General features: G+C 59.4%; 1 protein-coding gene across 2 annotated transcripts; it reads left to right on the top strand.

Annotated features, from left to right (window-relative positions):
* Positions 1-63: 63 nt before the first annotated feature.
* Positions 64-22,882, top strand: SH2B1 (SH2B adaptor protein 1). 2 transcript variants are annotated; one of them, XM_054052997.1, is made up of 10 exons: positions 64-226; positions 2,226-3,173; positions 5,403-5,504; positions 6,157-6,248; positions 7,075-7,166; positions 9,073-9,252; positions 11,008-11,211; positions 16,810-16,981; positions 20,375-20,465; positions 22,616-22,882. In XM_054052997.1, the coding sequence occupies exons 1-10, from the start codon at positions 224-226 to the stop codon at positions 22,838-22,840; spliced, it is 2,109 nt and encodes a 702-aa protein (XP_053908972.1). In that variant the 5' UTR covers positions 64-223; the 3' UTR covers positions 22,841-22,882. The 2 variants fall into 2 exon arrangements, with proteins under 2 accessions (XP_053908972.1, XP_053908973.1); XM_054052998.1 differs by having other exon boundaries at positions 10,991-11,211; positions 22,616-22,765.
* The last annotated feature ends 469 nt before the right edge of the window (positions 22,883-23,351 follow it).

A 23,351-nucleotide genomic window follows, 5' to 3' on the forward strand; every position in this document is an offset into this window, starting at 1 on the left:
GGCCGGCGCGGGGCTCACCGGAAGCGGAAGCGGCGGCCTCGGAAGTGGAAGGAGGAGGGGAAAGGGAAGGGAGGGAGGAGGAGGTGAAGGCGGAGGAAGAAGAAGAGGAGGAGGAGGAGAAGGGAAGAAGGGGAGGAAGGAGGGGGGGGTCTGCGTGCCCCCCCCCCGCCCCGTTTGCACTCGGGAAGCGGCGACGCGGGAGCCGGGGCGGGGCGGGGCCGCCATGGTCAGTGGGGGGAGGGGGGAAAGGGGGGGGCTCCGGGGCAGATATGGGGAGCCCGGGGGGGATATTGGGGTGATGGGGGGGATATTGGGGTGTTCAGAGGGATGGGGGAGCTCTGGGGGGGATATTGGGGTGTTCAGAGGGATGGGGGAGCTCTGGGGGGGATATTGGGGTGATGGCGGAGATGGGGGCAGATATTGGGGTGATGGTGGGGATCTGGGGGGGATATTGGGGTAATGGGGGGGCTCTGGGGGGGGTATTGGGGTGTTCAGAGGGATGGGGGAGCTCTGGGGGCGATATTGGGGTGATGGAGGGGCTCTGGGGGCAGATATTGGGGTGTTCAGAGGGATGGGGGCTCTGGGGGCAGATATTGGGGAGATGGGGGATCGGGGGGGATATTGGGGTAATGGGGGGCTGTGGGGGCGATATTGGGGTGATGGGGGGCTCTGGGGGCGATATTGGGGTGATGGGGGGCTCTGGGGGTATATTGGGGTGATGGGGGGCTCTGGGGGCAGATATTGGGGTGATGGTGGGGATCTGGGGGGGATATTGGGGTAATGGGGGGGCTCTGGGGGGGTATTGGGGTGTTCAGAGGGATGGGGGGCTCTGGGGGCAGATATTGGGGTAATGTGTGAGGTGGGGGGCTGTGGGGGGATATTGGGGTGATGGGGGGCTCTGGGGGGGATATTGGGGTACTGACAAGGCTCGTAAATTGGATGTTGGGGTGCTGACAGCATCGTGGGTTGGGTATTGGGGCGATGGGGGCGTGATGGGTTGGATTTTGGGGCGCTGGGGGTCACGGGTCGGATACTGGGGTACTGAGCGGTCATAGATTGGATGTTGGGGTGCTGAGGGCATCACGGGGTGGATATTGGGGTGCTGGGGGGGTCGTGAGTTGGATTTTGGGGTGCTGGGGGGCACGGGTTGGATAACGAGGTACTGACAAGGGTTGTAGATTGGCTGTTGGGGTGTTGGGAATATCATGGGGTGGATTTTGGGGTGCTGGGGGGGTCATGAGTTGGATTTTGGGGTGCTGGGAGTCACGGGTTGGATACTGGGGTACTGAGAAGGTTCGTAGATTGGATGTTGGGGTGCTGACGGCATCATGGGGTGGATTTTGGGGTGCTGGGGGGGTCATGAGTTGGATTTTGGGGCGCTGGGGGTCACAGGTTGGATACTGGAGTACTGACAAGGGTCATAGGTTGGATGTTGGGGTGCTGGGGGGCATCATGGAGTGGATATTGGGGTGCTGGGGGGGTCATGGGTTGGATTTTGGGGCGCTGGGGGTCACAGGTTGGATACTGGAGTACTGACAAGGGTCATAGGTTGGATGTTGGGGTGCTGAGGGCATCACAGGGTGGATATTGGGGTGCTGGGGGGGTCATGGGTTGGATTTTGGGGTGCTGGGAGTCATGGGTTGGATATTGAGGTACTGAGAAGGGTCGTAAATTGGATGTTGGGGTGCTGAGGGCACCATGGAGTGGGTTTTGGGGTGTTGGGGGGGTCATGAGTTGGATTTTGGGGTGCTGAGAGCATCGTGGGTTGGATATTGGGGTGCTGGGGGGTCATGAGTTGGATTTTGGGGTGCTGAGGCTGTTGCAGGTTGGATATTGGGGTGCTGGGGGGGTCATGGGTTGGATTTTGGGGTGCTGAGAGCATCGTGGGTTGGATATTGGGGTGCTGGGGGTCATGGGTTGGATACTGGGGAACTGAGAGGGGTTGTAGATTGGATGTTAGGGTGTTGGGAATATCATGGGGTGGATTTTGGGGTGCTGGGGGGGTCATGGGTTGGATCTTGGGGCGCTGAGGCTGTCGCGGGTTGGATTTTGGGGTGATTGATGTTGAATATTGAGGTGTTGGAGGAATTATGATTTGGCTTTTGGGGCGCTTTGGGGGTTCACGAGATGATTTAGGGCCTATTTTTGGGGGGGCTGTGGGTTCCCAACGTTTCCCACCCCCCCCCCCCGCCCCCTCTTTTCCCTCTTTTTTCCCGGAATTCCAGGTGACGCGGAGCGCGGCCGCCCCCCCCCCCAGGCTCTTCCTCCTCCGCCCGTTGGGTTCCACCATGAACGGTACCGAACCCCAACCCCTTCCCGATTCCTTCCCGGAAAACTGCCCGGAATTTTCCGCTCCGTCTCCGGCAACGCCGGGATGGCGGGAATTCTGCGAGCTCCACGCCCGCGCCGCCGCCCGCGACTTCGCCCGCCGTTACCTCGCCTTCGTTAGCGCTCACCCTCACCTCCTCGCCGCCGCTTCCGAGGTCGCCTTTTCCCGTCATTTCGCCCGCTATTTCCTGGAATACTTCCAAGCCGAAGTCTCCCGCGCTTCCGGGGACCCCCAATCTTCACCCCTTCCATCTCGCTGCCCCCCTTTTCCGGTACCGTTACCGCCGCCGCGAGCGCCGTCCGAAACCGGCAGCGAATCTTCCTCGGCCGCCGCTTCTCCGTGCGATCCCGTTTTTCCGCAATCGCGAAGTTCCGAGGATTTAGGGCCCGGGGGGGGGGTCCCCATTTCCTCATCGCCTCCGGTGAAATCGAAGCTTCGGAAGCGCTTTTCCTTGAGGAACGTCGGGAGAAGCGTTCGGGGGATCCTTCAGTGGAGAGGAGGAGGAGGAGGAGGCGATTCCTCACCCCCTTTTCCCACCAACTCCAACTCCAATTCCTCAGGGGGGGCCGCGGGGGCGCCCCCGGATCGTTGGAGCCAACGCTTGGAACGTTTGCGTTTGGGGCGACCCCCGGGACCCCCGAAACGAGAAGGGGTTTTGAGTTTTTGGGTGGCGGAAGATGGCGACGGAGGAGGAGGAGGAGGAGACGGCGAAGGGGATCTGGAAATGGGGGCGACGGCCACCATTTGGGGGGGCGGCGGAGGGGGGGGGCGATGGCAGCGCTGTCGCCTTCTCCTGCGTCCCGGCGGTGACGGAGCCGGCTTGGAGATCTACGTGCCCCCCAAGGTGGGGGTTTTGGGGGGGGCCTGAAGGGGTTGGGGGGGGTCTTTGGGGGCGTCTTGAGGGGATTTGGGGGGGCCTGAAGGGGTTGGGAGGGTTTTTGGGGGTGTCTTGAGGGGGTTTGGGGGGGGCCTGAAGGGGTTGTGAGGGTTTTTGGGGGTGTCTTGAGGGGATTTGGGGGGTTTGAAGGGATTAGGGGGACCTGAAGGGGCTTGGGGGTGCCTTTGGGGGCGTCTTGAGGGGATTTGAGGGGGCCTAAAGGGGTTGGGGGGGTCTTTGGGGGCGTCTTGAGGGGATTTGAGAGGGCCTGAAGGGATTGTGAGGGTCTTTGATGGTGTCTTGAGGGGATTTGAGGGGGTCTGAAGGGGTTGTGAGGGTCCTTGGGGGCGTCTTGAGGGGATTTGGGGGGGCCTGAAGGGATTGGGGGGGGCTTTGGGGGGGCCTAAAGGGATTGGGAGAGTCTTTGGGGGGATTTGAGGGGGTCTGAAGGGGTTGGGAGGGTCTTTGGGGGCGTCTTGAGGGGATTTGGGGGGGCCTGAAGAGATTGGGAGGGTCTTTGGGGGGATTTGGGGGGGCCTGAAGGGATTGGGGGGTCCTGAAGGGGTTTGGGGGTGTCTTTGGGGGTGTCTTGAGGGGATTTGGGGGGGCCTGAAGGGGTTGGGGGGGTCTTTGGGGGGATTTGAGGGGGTATGAAGGGGTTGTGAGGGTCTTTGGGGGTGTCTTGGGGGGATTTGGGGGGGCCTGAAGGGGTTGTGAGGGTCTTTGGGGGCGTCTTGAGGGGATTTGGAGGGGCCTGAAGGGGTTGTGGGGGATTTTGGGGGTGTCTTGAGGGGATTTGGAGGGGCCTGAAGGGGTTGTGGGGGATTTTGGGGGTGTCTTGAGGGGATTTGGGGGGGCCTGAAGGGGTTGTGAGGGTCTTTGGGGGCGTCTTGAGGGGATTTGGGGGGGCCTGAAGGGATTGGGAGGGTCTTTGGGGGCATCTTGGGGGGATTTGGTGGGGTCTGAAGGGATAAAGGGGGTCTTCGGGGGTGTCTTGAGGGGATTTGGGGGGGTTTGAAGGGGTTGTGGGGGATTTTGGGGGTGTCTTGAGGGGATTTGGTGGGGTCTGAAGGGATAAAGGGGGTCTTCGGGGGTGTCTTGAGGGCATTTGGGGGGGTCTGAAGGGGTTGTGGGGGTCTTTGGGGGGATTTGGGGGGGCCTGAAGGGGTTGTGGGGGTCTTTGGGGGTGTCTTGAGGGGATTTAGGGGGGCCTGAAGGGGTTCGGGGGATCTTCGGGGAGATTTGGGGGGGCCTGAAGGGGTTGTGGGGGTCTTTGGGGGCATTTTGGGGAGGCCTAAAGGGGTTGTGGGGCTCTTTGGGGGTGATTTGAGGGGTCTGAAGGGATTGGGGGGGCCTGAATGGGTTTGGGGGGGTCTTTGTGGGTGCCTTGAGGGGATTTGGGGGGGCCTGAAGGGATTAGGGGAGTCTTTGGGGGTGTCTTTGAGGGGATTTGAGGGGGCCTAAAGGGGTTGGGGGGGTATTTGGGGGCGTCTTGAGGGGATTTGGGGGGGTCTGAAGGGATTGGGGGGGCCTGAAGAGGTTTGGGGGTGTCTTTGGGGGCGCCTTGAGGGGATTTGGGGGGGCTTGAAGGGATTGGGGGGGGTACTTTGAGGGGTTTCAGGGACCTTGAAGGGGTTCGGGGGGACCTTGAAGGGGTTTGGGGGGGTCTTGAAAGGGTTTGGGGGGTCCTTTAGAGATTTAGGTTGAGTTTTGGGGAGTCATAGAGGGGTTTGGGGGGACCCTGAAAGGTTTGGGGGTGCTTGGGGGGAGTTCTTGGTGAATCTCAGGGGGGGTTTAAGGAAGTTTGGGGGCGACTTTGAGGGTTATGGGAGGGTTTCGGGGGGTTCCGAAGGATTTGAGGGGGATTTGGGGGAGTCTTGAAGGGGTTTGGGGGGGACTTTAAGGGTTTGGGGGGGTCCTGGGAGGATTTGGGGGGGCTTAGAGGGAGCCTTTGAACGGCTCAAGGGAGTTTTTTGGGGTGCTGAAGGGCTTTAGGGGGATTTGGGGGGGTCATTTGAAGGGGTTTGGGAGGGGCTGAAGGGGTTTGGGGGGGTCTGAAGGGGTTTGGGGGGGTCTGGCAGGGTTTTGGGGGGGTCTGGCAGGGTTTGGGGGGCTGTGGCAGGGTTTGGGGGTGTCTGGCAGGGTTTTGGGGTGACCCTTTGCGGCACTGACCCCCCACTTTCCCCCCCCCCCCAGGCCCCCCAACCCCGGCTGCGTCTGCCCCGCTCGGCGTTGGGGGGCGCGCGCCCCGCTACCCCCCTGGAGACCCCAGCGCGGGAGCACACCTTCCTGCTGCGGGTGAGACACCCCCCCCTTCAGATCTTGGGGTACCCCCTCCCCCCCAAATTCTGGGGGTCCCCCATTTTCATGGGGACCCCTTTTTTTCACCCCAATTTGCTCATTTCTATGTATTTCACCCCGATTTTGTGATGCTTTGAGAGCCCTCTCCCCGTTTCGGGGGGACCTCCTTATTTTGGGGGTGCTCCCCCTTTTCTATCAGGACCCCCCCAGTTTTCCACGGGGGACCCCGAAATGTGGGGGTTCCCCTTTTCCGTGGGGACCCCCCCTTTTTCACCCCAATTCCCTTCTCTCATATCTCCACCTTTCAATTCCCATTAAGTCTCCCTTATACGTGGGGTCCCCTCCCATTCCATGGGGGTTCCCCTGTTTTGGGGGGACCCCCCCTTTCCTATAGGCCCCCCCCATTCTTATAAGCCCCCCCTTTTTCTATGAGGACCCCCCCATTGCATGAGGAACCCCCCAAAACTTAGGGACCCCCCCTTTTTTACCCCTTATCGTCTTATTCTGTCGCATTTGCCTCCGTGGGATCCCCTCTTTTTGCCCCCCCCCCCCTTTTTGGACCCCTTTTTTTTGTGGGGATCCCCTCTTTGCTCCCCATATTCTTATTGCCCCCCCAAATCTAACCCCCCCCCCAATTTTGCCCCCCCAGACGGTGTCGGGATCGGAGCTGCTGTTCCAGGCTGGAGACGCTCGGCAGCTGCGGGGGTGGCTCGGGGCGCTGCGGGAGTGGGGACCCCCGGGGTGAGCACCCCCAAATCGAGGGGGGGGGTTTAGAACCGATTTGGGGGGGTTTAGCCTTAAAATGGGGGGGGGTTAAGGTTTGGGGGGGGAGGTTTGACCGCAAAATGGAAGGGGTACCCCTAAATTTGGGGTGATTTGGCTCTAAAATGGAAGGGGCGCCCCAAAATTGGGGGTGATTTGGCTGTAAAATGGAAGGGGTGCCCCAAAATTGGAGAGGTTTAGTCCTAAAATGGAAGGGACACCCCAAAATTGGAGAGGTTTAGCCCTAAAATGGAAGGGGTACCCCTAAATTTGGGGTGATTTGGCTGTAAAATGGAAGGGACACCCCAAAATTGGAGAGGTTTAGCCCCAAAATGGAAGGGGCGCCCCAAAATTTGGGGTGATTTGGCCCTAAAATGGAAGGACACCCCAAAATTGGAGAAGTTTAGCCCTGAAATGGAAGGGGCGCCCCAAAACTGGGGGGCTTCGGTGCAGAAATGGGGGGGCCCTGGGGATTCTGTGGGAGCGGACACCCCTAAAATGGGGAGGGGGGGGTTAATGTGGGGGTTCAGCCCCCAAATGGGGGCGTTTACCCCTTAATCGGAGTGGTTTAACCCCAAAATTTTGGGGGGGTCCCACCGAAATCGGGGCGGGAACCCCAAAAAAAGAGGGATTGAACCCCAAAAAGGCAAAGGATTGGGGGAGCGCCGTCGAATTGGGGGGGGAAAGGGGGGGTTAATAGGGAGGGGGTCCCATTTTTGAGGTGTTTCACCCCGGTTTTTTTGCTCCCCCTTTTTTTTGGGGGGGGGGTCCCCTAATTCCCGTTTTTCCGCTTCGCCCCCAAAAGGGAGGACGCGGAGCCCCCCCCGAGCGTCGACCCCCCCGAGAGCGGCGCCGGACGGGAGCAGCCGGGAGACAGCGCCGAGCTCCTGGCACAAGGTCACCCCCAAATCCGCCGAATCCCTCGGAATTCCGCCAAAACCCTCGGAATTCCGCCAAATCCCTCGGAATTCCATCAAAATCCCTTCAAATTCCGTCAAAATCCCCTCAAATTCCACCAAATCCCTTCGAATTCCCCCAAATCCCTTGGATTTCCACCAAAATTCCTTCAGATTCCACCAAAATCCCTTCGAATTCCACCAAAATCCTTTTGAATTCTACCAAATCCGTTCAAATTGCACCAAAATTCCTTCAAATTTCACCAAAATCTTTTCGAATGTCACCAAAATCCCTTCAAATTTCATCAAAATCCCTTCAAATTTCACCAAATCCATTCAAATTGCACCAAAATCCCTTCGAATTCCACCAAAACCCCTTCAAATTTCACCAAAACTCCTTCGAATTCCACCAAATCCGTTCAAATTGCACCAAAATCCTTTCTAATTCCACCAAAATCCCTTCAGATTCCACCAAAATGCCTTCAAATTCCACCAAAATCCCTTCAAATTTCACCAAATCCCTTCGAATTCCACCAAAATCCCTTCAAATTTCACCAAAATCCCTTCAAGTTTCACCAAAATCCCTTGGAATTCCACCAAAATCCCTTCAAATTTTACCTAAATCCCTTCAAATTCCCCCAAAATCCCTTCAAATTCCACCAAATCCTTTTCGAATTTCACCAAAATCCCTTCAAATTTCATCAAATCCATTCAAATTGCACCAAAATCCCTTCAATTTCCCCCAAATCACTTCGAATTCCACCGAATCCCTTCAAATTCCACCAAAATCCCTTTGAATTCCCCCAAAATCCCTTCGAATTCCCCCAAAACCCCTTCAAATTCCACCCAAATCCTCTCAAATTCTCCTCAAATCCATTCAATTCCTAAAAACTCTCCGTAAAAGGTTTCAAATCCGCTTCAAATCTCCTCCAAATTTGCCTCATAATCATCAAATTGTCTTCCAGAAGTTCTCAAATGTTTTCAGATCTCTCCAAAGTTCCCTCAAATTTCTCCGAAATTCTCTCAAATTCCCCCAAAAACCTTAAATTGTTTCCAACTCTTGAAAATTGCGCTTAAAATCTCTTAAATTCATCTCAAATCCTCTCCAACCCCACCTCAAAATCACGAAATTCTCGTCCTGAGCTTCTCAGATCCCTTCACGTCGCCCAAAATCCACTCAAATCCCACCAAAATCCCCTCAAATTTCACCAAAAACCCCAAATCCCTTCAGACTTCTAAAAATCCCACCAAAAATCGCTTAAATTCCCCCCAAACCTCCCTAAAAATCATCAAATTTTCTCTTTAAACTTCCCAAATTTTTTTCAGACCGTGCAAAACCCCCTAAAATTGCTCCAAAAATCCTCTGAAATTTCCCCAAACCTCTCTCAAATTCCTCCCAAACCCGCAAATTTATTCAGACTTCTAAAAATTCTTCCTAAAATTTCCTGAATTTGCGTCAAATTTCCGTCAAAATCACCAAATTCCTTTCCCAAACTTTCAAACCCTTTCGGATTCCCCCAAAATCCTCTCAAATTCCCCACAAATCCCTTCAGATTCCGGAAAATCCTACCTAAAATCTTTCAAATCTATTTCAAACCTTCACAAAATTTACTTCAAAATCATCAAATTTCCTTCTGAAATTTGAGAAACGCTTTCAGACGCCCCAAACCCCCCCGAATTCTCCAAAATTCTTCTCAAAATTTCTTAAATTTGTCTATTTTTCCTTTCCAAAGGTTTTCAAATCTTTTGAGATGTTCTAAATTTCACGAAAATTTTCTAAATTCATTTCAAAATTTCTGAATTTCTTTAAAATTCCCAAAATTTACCTCCAAACGCCCCCAATGCTTTCGTTTTTCCCCCTAAATCCTCCTGAAATGCCCCCCGATTTCTTTTTGCCGCCCCCCCAGGTGCGTACGGGGGTCTCTCCGAGCGCCCCTCGGCCTCAGTTTCCCCCACTTCCGCCTCCCGCCGGGGCTCCGTGGAGCTGCCGCCCCCCCCGGAGCTGCCGCCCCGCGTTCCCATCGAGGAGGCGCCCTTCGCTCCGGGGTTACTCCACGCCCCCTTTCCCGACCCCCCCGACGGAGCAGGTGAGGGATTTGGGGGGGCTGCACCCCCAATTTAGAGGGGGGGGTTATCCCTGGGGTTGGGGGGGGGGGTGTGAGGGGCTGAACCCCCGTTTTGTGGGGGTTTGGAGGGCTGCACCCATGTTTTGAGGGGGCGTAGGGCACCGGGCTCTGTTTTGGGGGGTGCACCCCCTTTTTGGGGGGTTTAGAACCCCGTTTTGGGGGGCTCTGGAGCAGCTGCACCCCCATTTCGGGGAGGTTTTGGGGTGCTTTGGAGCGGCTGAAGCCCTATTTTGGGGTTCAGGAGGAGACCGAACCCCCCCATTTCCCCTCAAAGTCTTTCAGATCCCCCCGTAGGGACCCCCAAATCCCCCTCTGGGTTCCCCCCAGTTCCGTTGGAGCCCCAAAACCCCCTTTTAGCCCCCCCAAACCCCCTCGGTGCCCCCCTTCTCCACGTCCCCCTGGTTCCATGGGACCCCAAAATCCCCTTTTAGCCCCCCCAAACCCCCCGGCGCCCCTCTTCTCCACGTCCCCCCAGTTCCATGGGACCCCCAAAATCCCTTTTAGCCCCCCAAAACCCCCTTTAGCCCCCCCAGACACCCCCAAACCCCCCTGGTACCCCTCTTCTCCACGTCCCCCTGGTTCCATGGGACCCCCAAAACCCCTTTTAGCCCCCCGAAACGCCCCCAGTGCTCCTCTTTTCCGTGTCCCCCTGGTTCCATGGGACCCCAAAACCCCTTTTAGCCCCCCAAAAACTCCTTTAGCCCCCCCAGACACCCCCAAACCCCCCTGGTATCCCTCTTCTCCACGTCTCGTTGGTTCCATGGGACCCCAAAACCCCTTTTAGCCCCCCAAAACCGCCTTTAGCCCCCCCAGACACCCCCAAACCCCCCTGGTACCCCTCTTCTCCACGTCCCCCTGGTTCCATGGGACCCCCAAAATCCCTTTTAGCCCCCCCAAGACCCCTTTTAGCCCCCCCAGACCCCCCAAATCCTCTCGGTGCCCCTGTTCTCCACATCCCCCTGGTTCCATGGGACCCCAAAACCCCTTTTAGCCCCCCAAACCCCCCCAGTGCCCCTCTTCTCCACGTCTCCTTGGTTCCATGGGACCCCCAAAACCCCCTTTAGCCCCCCTAAAACCCCCCCAGTACTCCTCTTCTCCACGTCCCCCTGGTTCCATGGGACCCCAAAACCCCTTTTAGCCCCCCAAAAACCCCTTTTAGCCCTCCAAACACCCCCAGTACCCCCTTTCTCTATGTCTCCTTGGTTCCATGGGACCCCAAAACCCCTTTTAGCCCCCCCAAACCCCCCCAGTGCCCCTCTTCTCCACGTCCCCCTGTTCCATGGGACCCCAAAACCCCTTTTAGCCCCCCAAAAAACCCTTTTAGCCCCCCCAAACCCCCCCGGTGCCCCTCTTTTCCACGTCCCCCTGGTTCCATGGGACCCCAAAACCCCCTTTAGTCCCCCAAACCCCCCTGGTGCCCCTCTTCTCCACGTCCCCTGGTTCCATGGGACCCCAAAACCCCTTTTAGCCCCCCCAAACCCCCCCGGTACCCCTTTTCTCCACATCTCCATGGTTCCATGGGACCCCAAAACCCCTTTTAGCCCCCCCAAACCCCCCCGGTACCCCTCTTCTTCACGTTTCTTTGCTTCCGTGGGACCCCCAAAATCCTTTTTAGCCCCCCCAGACCCCCAAGCTCCCCACTTTGTGCCCCGAACCCCCCCCGTTTCCCCCCCCTGACCCCCCGTTGCCCCCCTGGCAGGGCCGTTCCTCTTCCAGGGGGAGGCGGGGGCCGAGGGGGGGGACGCCCTGGAGCACCCCCTCTCCGAGTACCCCTGGTTCCACGGGACGCTGTCGCGGCTGAAGGCGGCGCAGTTGGTGCTGGCGGGCGGCGCCGGGAGCCACGGCGTCTTCCTGGTGCGGCAAAGCGAGACGCGGCGCGGGGAGTACGTCCTCACCTTCAACTTCCAGGGGAAAGCCAAGGTACGGGGCGGGAAACGGGGAGGAAACGGGGAGGAAATGGGGTGAACGGGGGGGAAATGGGGGGAATGGGGGGGGAAATGGGGTGAATGGGGGGGGAAATGGGGTGAATGGGGGGGGAAATGGGGAGAATGGGGGGGAAATGGGGGGAATGGGGGGGAGAAATGGGGAGAATGGGGGGAATGGGGGGGAAATGGGGAGGAAACAGGGAGGAAATGGGGAGAATGGGGGGGAAATGGGGAGGAAATGGGGAGGAAATGGGGTGAACGGGGGGGAAATGGGGGGAATGGGGGGGGAAATGGGGAGAATGGGGGGGAGAATGGGGGGAATGGGGGGGAAATGGGGAGAATGGGGGGAATGGGGGGGGAAATGGGGAGGAAACAGGGAGGAAATGGGGAGAATGGGGGGGAAACGGGGAGGAAACAGGGAGGAAATGGGGGGAAGGGGGGGGAAATGGGGAGAATGGGGGGGGAAATGGGGAGAATGGGGGGGGAAATGGGGGGAATGGGGGGGAAATGGGGAGAATGGGGGGGAAATGGGGAGAATGGGGGGGATGGGGAGAATGGGGGGGAAATGGGGAGAATGGGGGGGGAAATGGGGAGAATGGGGGGGAAATGGGGGGGAAACGGGGAGGAAACAGGGAGGAAATGGGGAGAATGGGGGGGAAACGGGGAGGAAACAGGGGGGAAATGGGGAGAATGGGGGGGAAATGGGGAGAATGGGGGAATTTGGGGGGGAAATGGGGAGAATGGGGGGGGAATGGGGAGAATGGGGGGGGAATGGGGAGAATGGGGGGAATGGGGAGAATGGGGGGGAAATGGGGAGAATGGGGGGAATGGGGGGGAAATGGGGAGAATGGGGGGAAATGGGGAGAATGGGGGGGAATGGGGAGAATGGGGGGGAAATGGGGAGAATGGGGGGAAATGGGGAGAATGGGGGGAATGGGGAGAATGGGGGGAAATGGGGAGAATGGGGGGAAATGGGGAGAATGGGGAGGAAACAGGGAGGAAATGGGGAGAATGGGGGGGGAAATGGGGAGAATGGGGGGGAAATGGGGAGAATGGGGGGAAATGGGGAGAATGGGGGGGGAAAGGGGGAGAATGGGGGGGAAATGGGGAGAATGGGGGGGAAATGGGGAGAATGGGGGGGAATGGGGAGAATGGGGGGGAAATGGGGGGAATGGGGGGGAAATGGGGAGAATGGGGGGGAATGGGGGGAATGGGGAGAATGGGGGGAAATGGGGAGAATGGGGGGAAATGGGGAGAATGGGGGGGAATGGGGAGAATGGGGGGGGAATGGGGAGAATGGGGGGGGAATGGGGAGAATGGGGGGGAAATGGGGAGAATGGGGGGGGAATGGGGAGAATGGGGGGGAAATGGGGAGAATGGGGGGGAAATGGGGGGAATGGGGGGGAAATGGGGAGAATGGGGGGGAATGGGGGGAATGGGGAGAATGGGGGGAAATGGGGAGAATGGGGGGGAAATGGGGAGAATGGGGGGGAAATGGGGAGAATGGGGGGGGAAATGGGGAGAATGGGGGGGAAATGGGGAGAATGGGGGGAAATGGGGGGAATGGGGGGGAAATGGGGAGAATGGGGGGGAATGGGGGGAATGGGGGGAAATGGGGAGAATGGGGGGGGAAATGGGGAGAATGGGGGGGGAATGGGGAGAATGGGGGGGGAAATGGGGAGAATGGGGGGGAATGGGGAGAATGGGGGGAAATGGGGAGAATGGGGGGAATGGGGAGAATGGGGGGAAATGGGGAGAATGGGGGGGAAATGGGGAGAATGGGGGGGAAATGGGGGGAAATGGGGAGAATGGGGAGGAAACAGGGAGGAAATGGGGAGAATGGGGGGGGAAATGGGGAGAATGGGGGGGAAATGGGGAGAATGGGGGGAAATGGGGAGAATGGGGGGGGAAAGGGGGAGAATGGGGGGGAAATGGGGAGAATGGGGGGGAAATGGGGAGAATGGGGGGGAAATGGGGGGAATGGGGGGGAATGGGGAGAATGGGGGGGAAATGGGGGGAATGGGGGGGAAATGGGGGGAATGGGGGGAAATGGGGAGAATGGGGGGGGAATGGGGGGAATGGGGGGAAATGGGGGGAATGGGGGGGAAATGGGGAGAATGGGGGGGAATGGGGGGAATGGGGGGAAATGGGGGAGAATGGGGGGAAATGGGGAGAATGGGGGGGAAATGGGGAGAATGGGGGGGGAATGGGGAGAATGGGGGGGGAAATGGGGAGAATGGGGGGAAATGGGGGAGAATGGGGGGAAATGGGGAGAATGGGGGGGAAATGGGGAGAATGGGGGGAAATGGGGAGAATGGGGGGGAATGGGGAGAATGGGGGGGAAATGGGGAGAATGGGGGGGGAATGGGGAGAATGGGGGGGAATGGGGAGAATGGGGGGGGAATGGGGAGAATGGGGGGGGAAATGGGGAGAATGGGGGGGAAATGGGGAGAATGGGGGGGGAATGGGGAGAATGGGGGGGGAATGGGGAGAATGGGGGGGGGAATGGGGAGAATGGGGGGGAAATGGGGGGAATGGGGGGGAAATGGGGGGAATGGGGGGAAATGGGGAGAATGGGGGGGAAATGGGGAGAATGGGGGGAAATGGGGGGAATGGGGGGGAAATGGGGGGAATGGGGGGGGAAATGGGGAGAATGGGGGGAATGGGGAGAATGGGGGGAAATGGGGAGAATGGGGGGGAAATGGGGAGAATGGGGGGAAATGGGGAGAATGGGGGGGAAATGGGGAGAATGGGGGGAAATGGGGAGAATGGGGGGGAAATGGGGGGAAATGGGGAGAATGGGGAGGAAACAGGGAGGAAATGGGGAGAATGGGGGGGGAAATGGGGAGAATGGGGGGGAAATGGGGAGAATGGGGGGAAATGGGGAGAATGGGGGGGGAAAGGGGGAGAATGGGGGGGAAATGGGGAGAATGGGGGGGAAATGGGGAGAATGGGGGGGAAATGGGGGGAATGGGGGGGAATGGGGAGAATGGGGGGGAAATGGGGGGAATGGGGGGGAAATGGGGGGAATGGGGGGAAATGGGGAGAATGGGGGGGGAATGGGGGGAATGGGGGGAAATGGGGGGAATGGGGGGGAAATGGGGAGAATGGGGGGGAATGGGGGGAATGGGGGGAAATGGGGGAGAATGGGGGGAAATGGGGAGAATGGGGGGGAAATGGGGAGAATGGGGGGGGAAATGGGGAGAATGGGGGGAAATGGGGGAGAATGGGGGGAAATGGGGAGAATGGGGGGAAATGGGGGAGAATGGGGGGAAATGGGGAGAATGGGGGGGAAATGGGGAGAATGGGGGGAAATGGGGAGAATGGGGGGGAATGGGGAGAATGGGGGGGGAATGGGGAGAATGGGGGGGGAAATGGGGAGAATGGGGGGAAATGGGGGAGAATGGGGGGAAATGGGGGAGAATGGGGGGGAAATGGGGAGAATGGGGGGGAAATGGGGAGAATGGGGGGAAATGGGGAGAATGGGGGGGAATGGGGAGAATGGGGGGGGAATGGGGAGAATGGGGGGGGAATGGGGAGAATGGGGGGGAATGGGGAGAATGGGGGGGGAATGGGGAGAATGGGGGGGGAAATGGGGAGAATGGGGGGGAAATGGGGAGAATGGGGGGGGAATGGGGAGAATGGGGGGGGAATGGGGAGAATGGGGGGGGAATGGGGAGAATGGGGGGGAAATGGGGGGAATGGGGGGGAAATGGGGGGAATGGGGGGAAATGGGGAGAATGGGGGGGAAATGGGGAGAATGGGGGGAAATGGGGGGAATGGGGGGGAAATGGGGAGAATGGGGGGGAATGGGGGGAATGGGGGGAAATGGGGGAGAATGGGGGGAAATGGGGAGAATGGGGGGAAATGGGGAGAATGGGGGGGGAATGGGGAGAATGGGGGGGGAAATGGGGAGAATGGGGGGAAATGGGGGAGAATGGGGGGAAATGGGGAGAATGGGGGGGAAATGGGGAGAATGGGGGGAAATGGGGAGAATGGGGGGGAATGGGGAGAATGGGGGGAAATGGGGAGAATGGGGGGGAATGGGGGGAATGGGGGGGGAAATGGGGAGAATGGGGGGAAATGGGGAGAATGGGGGGGAAATGGGGAGAATGGGGGGGGAATGGGGAGAATGGGGGGGAAATGGGGAGAATGGGGGGAAATGGGGAGAATGGGGGGGAAATGGGGAGAATGGGGGGAAATGGGGAGAATGGGGGGGGAAATGGGGAGAATGGGGGGGAATGGGGAGAATGGGGGGAAATGGGGAGAATGGGGGGGAAATGGGGAGAATGGGGAGGAAATGGGGAGAATGGGGGGGAAATGGGGAGAATGGGGGGGGAATGGGGAGAATGGGGGGAAATGGGGAGAATGGGGAGGAAATGGGGAGAATGGGGGGGAAATGGGGAGAATGGGGGAGAATGGGGAGAATGGGGGGAAATGGGGAGAATGGGGGAGAATGGGGAGAATGGGGGGAAATGGGGAGAATGGGGGGGAAATGGGGAGAATGGGGGGGAAATGGGGAGAATGGGGGGAAATGGGGAGAATGGGGGGAATGGGGGGAATGGGGGGGAAATGGGGAGAATGGGGGGGGAAATGGGGAGAATGGGGGGAATGGGGAGAATGGGGGGAAATGGGGAGAATGGGGGGAAATGGGGAGAATGGGGGGAAATGGGGAGAATGGGGGGGAAATGGGGAGAATGGGGGGGAAATGGGGAGAATGGGGGGGAATGGGGAGAATGGGGGGAAATGGGGAGGAAAAGGGGGGGAAATGGGGAGAATGGGGGGAATGGGGAGAATGGGGGGGAATGGGGAGAATGGGGGGGAAATGGGGGGAAATGGGGGGGAAATGGGGAGAATGGGGGGGGAAAGGGGGAGAATGGGGGGGAAATGGGGAGAATGGGGGGGAAATGGGGAGGAAACGGGGAGGAAACGGGGAGGAAATGGGGAGAAGGGGGGGAAATGGGGAGAATGGGGGGGAAATGGGGAGAATGGGGGGGAAATGGGGAGAATGGGGGGGAAATGGTGAGAATGGGGGGGAATGGGGAGAATGGGGGGGAATGGGGGGAAATGGGGAGAATGGGGGGGAAATGGGGGGAATGGGGGGGAAATGGGGAGGAAACAGGGAGGAAATGGGGAATTTGGGGGGGAAGAGAGGGGGAATTTGGGGAATCCCTATTGATTTTGGGGGGATCCCTATTGATTTTGGGGGAATCCCTATTGATTTTTGGGGGAATCCCTATTGATTTTGGGGGAATCCCTATTGATTTCTGGGAGAATCCCTATTGATTTTTGAGGAACCCCTATTGATTTTTGGTTAATCGCTATTGATTTTTGGTTAATCCCTATTGATTTTTGGGGTAACCCTATTGATTTTTGGGGAACCCCTATTGATTTTCGGGGTAACCCTTGGATTAGTTGATAAATTCTTGTTGGATTTTGGGGGATCCTTACCGGATTTGGGGGGGAAAAGGCTGGAATTGGTTGGGAAGTGCTCTGGAATTGTCGGGGAGGCGCCGGGGTGGGATTTTGGGGGTGACGCGGGGTCCCCAAAGGCCGTGGTGGGATTTTGGGGGTGACGCGGGGTCCCCGTCAGCACCTGCGGCTGTCGCTGAACGAGGAGGCGCAGTGCCGCGTGCAGCACCTCTGGTTCCGGAGCATCTTCGATATGCTCGAGCACTTCCGCGTCCACCCCATTCCCCTCGAGTCCGGCGGCGCCTCCGACGTCACTCTGCTCAGCTACGTCGTCGCCTCGCAACGGCCCCACGGTGAGGGGGGGACACCCGCGGGGGGGACACACGGGGCGCCGGGAACACCCATGGGGGCACCCGGAACGTCAGGAACACCCATAGGGACACCCAGAACACCCATAGGGGCACCCATAGGGACACCCGGAACATCGGGAACACCCATAGGGACACCCGGAACACCCACAGGGACACCCAGAACATCAGGAACACCCATAGGGACACCCAGAACATTGGGAACACTCATAGGGGCACCCATGGCAGCACTTGGGGTGCCAGGAACACCCATAGGGACACCCAGAACACCCACAGGGGCACCCAGAACACCCGCAGGGACACACAGAACGTCGGGAACACCCATAGGGACACCCATGGCAACACTTGGGGTGCCAGGAACACCCATAGAGACACCCAGAACGTCAGGAACACCCATAGGGACACCCAGAACACCCATAGGGGCACCCAGAACACCCACAGGGGTGCCCAGGGTAATACTCGGGGTGCTGGGAACACCCATAGGGACACCCAGAACATCGGGAACACCCATAGGGACACCCAGGACAACACCCGGGACGCCAGGAACACCCATAGGGACACCCGGAACACCCACAGGGGCACCCAGAACATCAGGAACACCCATAGGGACACCCATAGGGACACCCATAGGGACACCCATAGGGACACCAGGAACATCGGGAACACCCATAGGGGCACCCAGAACACCCACAGGGGCACCAGGAACACCCGCAGAGACACACAGAACGTCAGGAACGCCCATAGGGACACCCAGAACACCGGGGACACCCATAGGGACACCCAGAACACCCATAGGGGCACCCAGAACATCAGGGACACCCAAAACACCCACAGTAACACCCAAAACACCCACAGGAACACCCAAAACACCCATAGGGGCACCCAGAACACCCACAGGAACACCCAAAAGACCCACAGGGGCACCCAGGGCAACACTCAGGGTGCCAGGAACACCCATAGGGACACCCAGAACGTCAGGAACACCCATAGGGACACCCAGAACACCCACAGGGGCACCCATAGGGACACCCGGAACACCGGGAACACCCACAGGGGCACCAGGAACACCCGCAGAGACACCCAGAACATCAGGAACACCCATAGAGACACCCAGAACACCCACAGGGGCACCAGGAACACCCATAGGGACACCCAGAACATCGGGAACACCCATAGGGACACCTAAAACACCCATAGGGACACCCAGAACATCGGGTACACCCATAGGAACACCCATGGCAACACTTGGGGTGCCAGGAACACCCATAGAGACACCCAGAACATCAGGAGCACCCATAGGGGCACCCAGAACACCCATAGGGGCACCCAGAACGTCGGGAACACCCATAGGGACACCCAGAACACCCACAGGAACACCCATAGGGACACCCAGAATGTCGGGAACACCCATAGGGGCACCCAGAACATTGGGAACACCCATAGGGGCACCCAGAACATCGGGAACACCCATAGGGACACCCAGAACATTGGGAACACCCATAGGGGCACCCAGAACATCGGGAACACCCATAGGGACACCCAGAACATTGGGAACACCCATAGGGGCACCCATGGCAACACTTGGGGTGCCAGGAACACCTATAGAGACACCCAGAACACCCACAGGGGCACCCAGAACATCGGGAACACCCATAGGGACACCCAGAACACCCACAGGGGCACCCAGAACACCCGCGGGGACACACGGAACATCGGGAACACCCATAGGGACACCCATGGCAACACTTGGGGTGCCAGGAACACCCATAGAGACACCCAGAACATCAGGAACACCCATAGGGACACCCAGAACACCCATAGGGACACCCAGAACGTCGGGAACACCCATAGGGACACCCAGAACACCCACAGGAACACCCATAGGGACACCCAGAATGTCGGGAACACCCATAGGGGCACCCAGAACATTGGGAACACCCATAGGGGCACCCAGAACATCGGGAACACCCATAGGGACACCCAGAACATTGGGAACACCCATAGGGGCACCCAGAACATCGGGAACACCCATAGGGACACCCATGGCAACACTTGGGGTGCCAGGAACACCTATAGAGACACCCAGAACACCCACAGGGGCACCCAGAACATCGGGAACACCCATAGGGACACCCAGGACACCCACAGGAACACCCATAGGGACACCCAGGACACCCATAGGGACACCCAGAACATCGGGAACGCCCATAAGGACACCCATAGGGACACCAGGAACATCGGGAACACCCATAGGGACACCCGGAACATCAGGAACACCCATAGGGACACCCAGAACACCCATAGGGACACCCGGAACATCAGGAACACCCATAGGGACATCCAGAACACCCACAGGAGCACCCATAGGGACACCCAAAACACCCACAGGGGCGCCAGGAACACCCGCAGAGACACCTGGAACACCAGGAACACCCATAGGGACACCCAGAACATCGGGAACACCCATAGGGACATCCAGAACATCAGCAACACCCATAGGGACACCCAGAACACCCACAGGAACACCCATAGGGACACCCGCAGAGACGCCCAGAACATCATGAACACCCATAGGGACACCCAGAACACCCACAGGGACACCCAGAACATCGGGAACACCCATAGGGACACCCAGAACACCCATAGGGGTGCCCAGGGTAACACTCGGGGTGCTGGGAACACCCATAGGGACACCCAGAACGTCGGGAACACCCATAGGGACACCCAGAACATCAGGAACACCCATAGGGACACCCAGAACGTTGGGAACACCCATAGGGACACCCAGAACACCCATAGGGGCACCCAGGACAACACTCGGGGTGCCAGGAACGCCCATAGAGACACCCAGAACGTCAGGAACACCCATAGAGACACCCAGAACACCCACAGGAACACCCAGAACACCCACAGGGGCACCCAGGGCAACACTCAGGGTGCTGGGAACACCCATGGAGACACCCAGAACACCCATAGGGGCACCCATGGCAACACCCGGGGTGTCAGGAACACCCATAGGGACACCCAGAACATCGGGAACACCCATAGGGACCCTGGGAACACCCACAGGGGCACCCATGGCAACACCCGGGGTGCCGGGAACTCCCACAGGAACACCCGGAACACCCACAGCAACACCCGCAGTGCCGGGGAAACCCAGAACCCTCCAACCTCTGCCGTGTCCGTCTGTCCCCGTCCCTGTGTCCATCCGTCCCCTCCGACCTCTCCCGCGTCTGATTGTTGTCTGTCCGTCCGCTCTCTACGTGTCCGTCTGCCCCTCTTCTCCGTCCCCCACCTCTTTCTGTCCCCCCACCTCTTTCTGCCCCCCCCACGTCTGTCTGTCCCCCCCTCACGCGTCCGTCTGTCCGTCCCGCGCAGGCCGGGATCGCTCTGGGAGCCGCTCGGCCGATCCGGATCCGCGCAGCCCGGATTCGCCCCCACTTCTCTCCATCGCTGCCGCCGACTGTTTGTGAGTGAGGGGGGGGACCCCCAAAACCCACCCGGGCACCCCAAATCCACCTAAACACCCCCAGAACCCACCCAGACACCCCGAAAGTCACCCGGGCACCCCCGAAATCCACCCAGACACCCCCAGAACCCACCCAGACACCCCAAAACTCACCCGGGTACCCCCAAAATCCACCCAGGCACCCCAAAACTCAGCCACGCACCCCCAAAATCCACCCAAATACCCCCAGAAGCCACCCAGACACCCGAAAACTCACCCAGGCACCCCCAAAAGTCACCCGGGCACCCCCAGAACCCACCCAAACACCCCCAGAACCCACCCAGACACCCCAAAACTCACTCAGGCACCCCCAGAGCCCTCAGAGACACCCCAAAACCCACCCAGACACCCCAAAAGTCACCCAGGCACCCCCGAAATCCACCCAGACACCCCCGGAACCCACCCAGACACCCCAAAACTCACCCATGGACCCCCAGAACCCATCCAGACACCCCAAAACTCACCCGGGCACCCCCAAAACCCACCCAGACACCCCCAGAACCCACCTGGGCACCCCCAGAACCCACCCAGACACCCCCAGAACCCACCCGGGCACCCCCAGAACCCACCCGGGCACCCCCAAAACTCACCCGGGCACCCCCAAAATCCAGCCAGACACCCCCAGAACCCACCCAGACACCCCAAAACTCACCCATGGACCCCCAGAACCCACCCAGACACCCCAAAACTCACCCGGGTACCCCCAAAACCCATCCAGACACCCCAAAACTCACCCGGGCACCCCCAAATCCACCTAAACACCCCCAGAACCCACCCGGGCACCCCCAAAATCCACCCAAACACCCCCAGAACCCACCCAGACACCCCAAAACTCACCCAGGCACCCCCAAAAGTCACCCAAACACCCCCAGAACCCATCCAGACACCCCAAAAGTCACCCGGGCACCCCCAAAATCCACCCAAACACCCCCAGAACCCACCCAGACACCCTAAAACTCACCTGGGTACCCCCAAAATCCATCCGAACACCCCCAGAACCCACCCAGACACCCCAAAACTCACCCAGGCGCCCCCAAAATCCACCCAGACACCCCCAGAACCCACCCAGACCCCCCAAAACCTACCCAGATCCCCTCAAAAGCTACCCGAGACCCCCCCAAAACTCATTCAAACCACCTTAACCGCCTCCCAACTCCATCCTGAGCCCCCCCAAACCGCTTCTGACCCCCTCAAGCCCCCCCAAACCCCTCTCTGAGCCCCCCCAAACCGCTTCTGATCCTTTCTGAGCCCCCCCAAACCGCTTCTGACTCCCTCAAGCCCCCCCAAACCCCTCTCTGAGCCCCCCCAAACCGCTTCTGACCCCCTCAAGCCCCCCCAAACCCCTCTCTGAGCCCCCCCAAACCGCTTCTGACCCCTTCAAGCCCCCCCAAACCCCTCTCTGAGCCCCCCCAAACCGCTTCTGACCCCCTCAAGCCCCCCCAAATCCCTCTCTGAGCCCCCCCAAACCGCTTCTGATCCCCTCAAACCTCCCAAACCCCTCTCTGAGCCCCCCCAAACCGCTTCTGACCCCCTCAAGCCCCCCCAAACCGCTTCTGACCCCCTCAAGCCCCCCCAAACCCCTCTCTGAGCCCCCCCAAACCGCTTCTGACCCCCTCAAGTCCCCCCCAAACCGCTTCTGATCCCCTCAAGTCCCCCCCAAACCGCTTCTGATCCCCTCAAGACCCCCCGAACCCCTCTCTGAGCCCCCCCAAACCACTTCTGATCCCCTCAAGCCCCCCCAAACCCCTCTCTGAGCCCCCCCAAACTGCTTCTAACCCCCCCAAACCCCTCTCTGAGCCCCCCTGAACCGCTTCTGACCCCCTCAAGCCCCCCCAAACCCCTCTCTGAGCCCCCCCAAACCGCTTCTGACCCCCTCAAGCCCCCCCAAACCCCTCTCTGAGCCCCCCCAAACCGCTTCTGACCCCCTCAAGCCCCCCCAAATCCCTCTCTGAGCCCCCCCAAACCGCTTCTGACCCCCTCAAGCCCCCCAAACCCCTCTCTGAGCCCCCCCAAACCGCTTCTGACCCCCTCAAGCCCCCCCGAACCCCTCTCTGAGCCCCCCCCAACGACCCCTCTCCCCTAACGCCGTTGCCCCCCCTCTTTTTCCCCAGAGCCGAGCACCTCCCGTAGCGGCTCCGAGGCGGAAGAGGAGGCGGAAGGAGCCCCAAATCACTCAGGGGGGGAGCACCCCGATATCCCCCCCCCCACTTCAAGTTTCAGACCTCATTTTGGCCCCCGTTCTCCCAGTTTGGCCCCCGTTCTCCCAGTTTGGCCCCCGTTCTCCCAGTTTGGCGCCCCCTTCTCCCAGTTTCCCCCCCCTCCTCTCCCAGTTCTGACCCCCTCCCACCACGGTACGGCCCCCCCCGAGGTACGTTACAGCCCCCCAAAAACACTACAGGGATGGGAGTGGATCGATCCCACCCCCCCCCCCCCAAATTCCCACTCCCGAGGTTTATTTTTCTAAGTTGGGGGGGGGGGGTGGGGGGGGGGTCTCAAAGCCCCCCCAAATCCAACTGTCCCCCCCCCTTTCCAGCCCCCCCAGTTCGGGTTTGTTTGTACAGAAACCGCGGGCGTATTTTGAAAGAAAAGTTGAAAATGCACATTTTTGGCCTTTTTTTTGGGGGGGGGGGGGACCCCAAATTTAGGGGGGAGCTGCGCCGAGGGTGGGTTTGGGGGTACAAGGTGTGATTTTGGGGGTCTTGGTTCCCGTTTCGGGGTCTTGGTGCTGGTTTGGGGGGACCCAGAGCCCTGATTTGGGGGTCCGGGTCGCAGTTTTGGGGGTCTGGGTTGCAGTTTTGGGGGTCCTGGTCTCCATTTTGGGGGTCTGGGTCGCAGTTTTGGGGGTCC

This window comes from Cuculus canorus, chromosome 38 (genome assembly GCF_017976375.1).
Source record: "Cuculus canorus isolate bCucCan1 chromosome 38, bCucCan1.pri, whole genome shotgun sequence".
Classification (NCBI taxonomy): domain Eukaryota; kingdom Metazoa; phylum Chordata; class Aves; order Cuculiformes; family Cuculidae; genus Cuculus; species Cuculus canorus.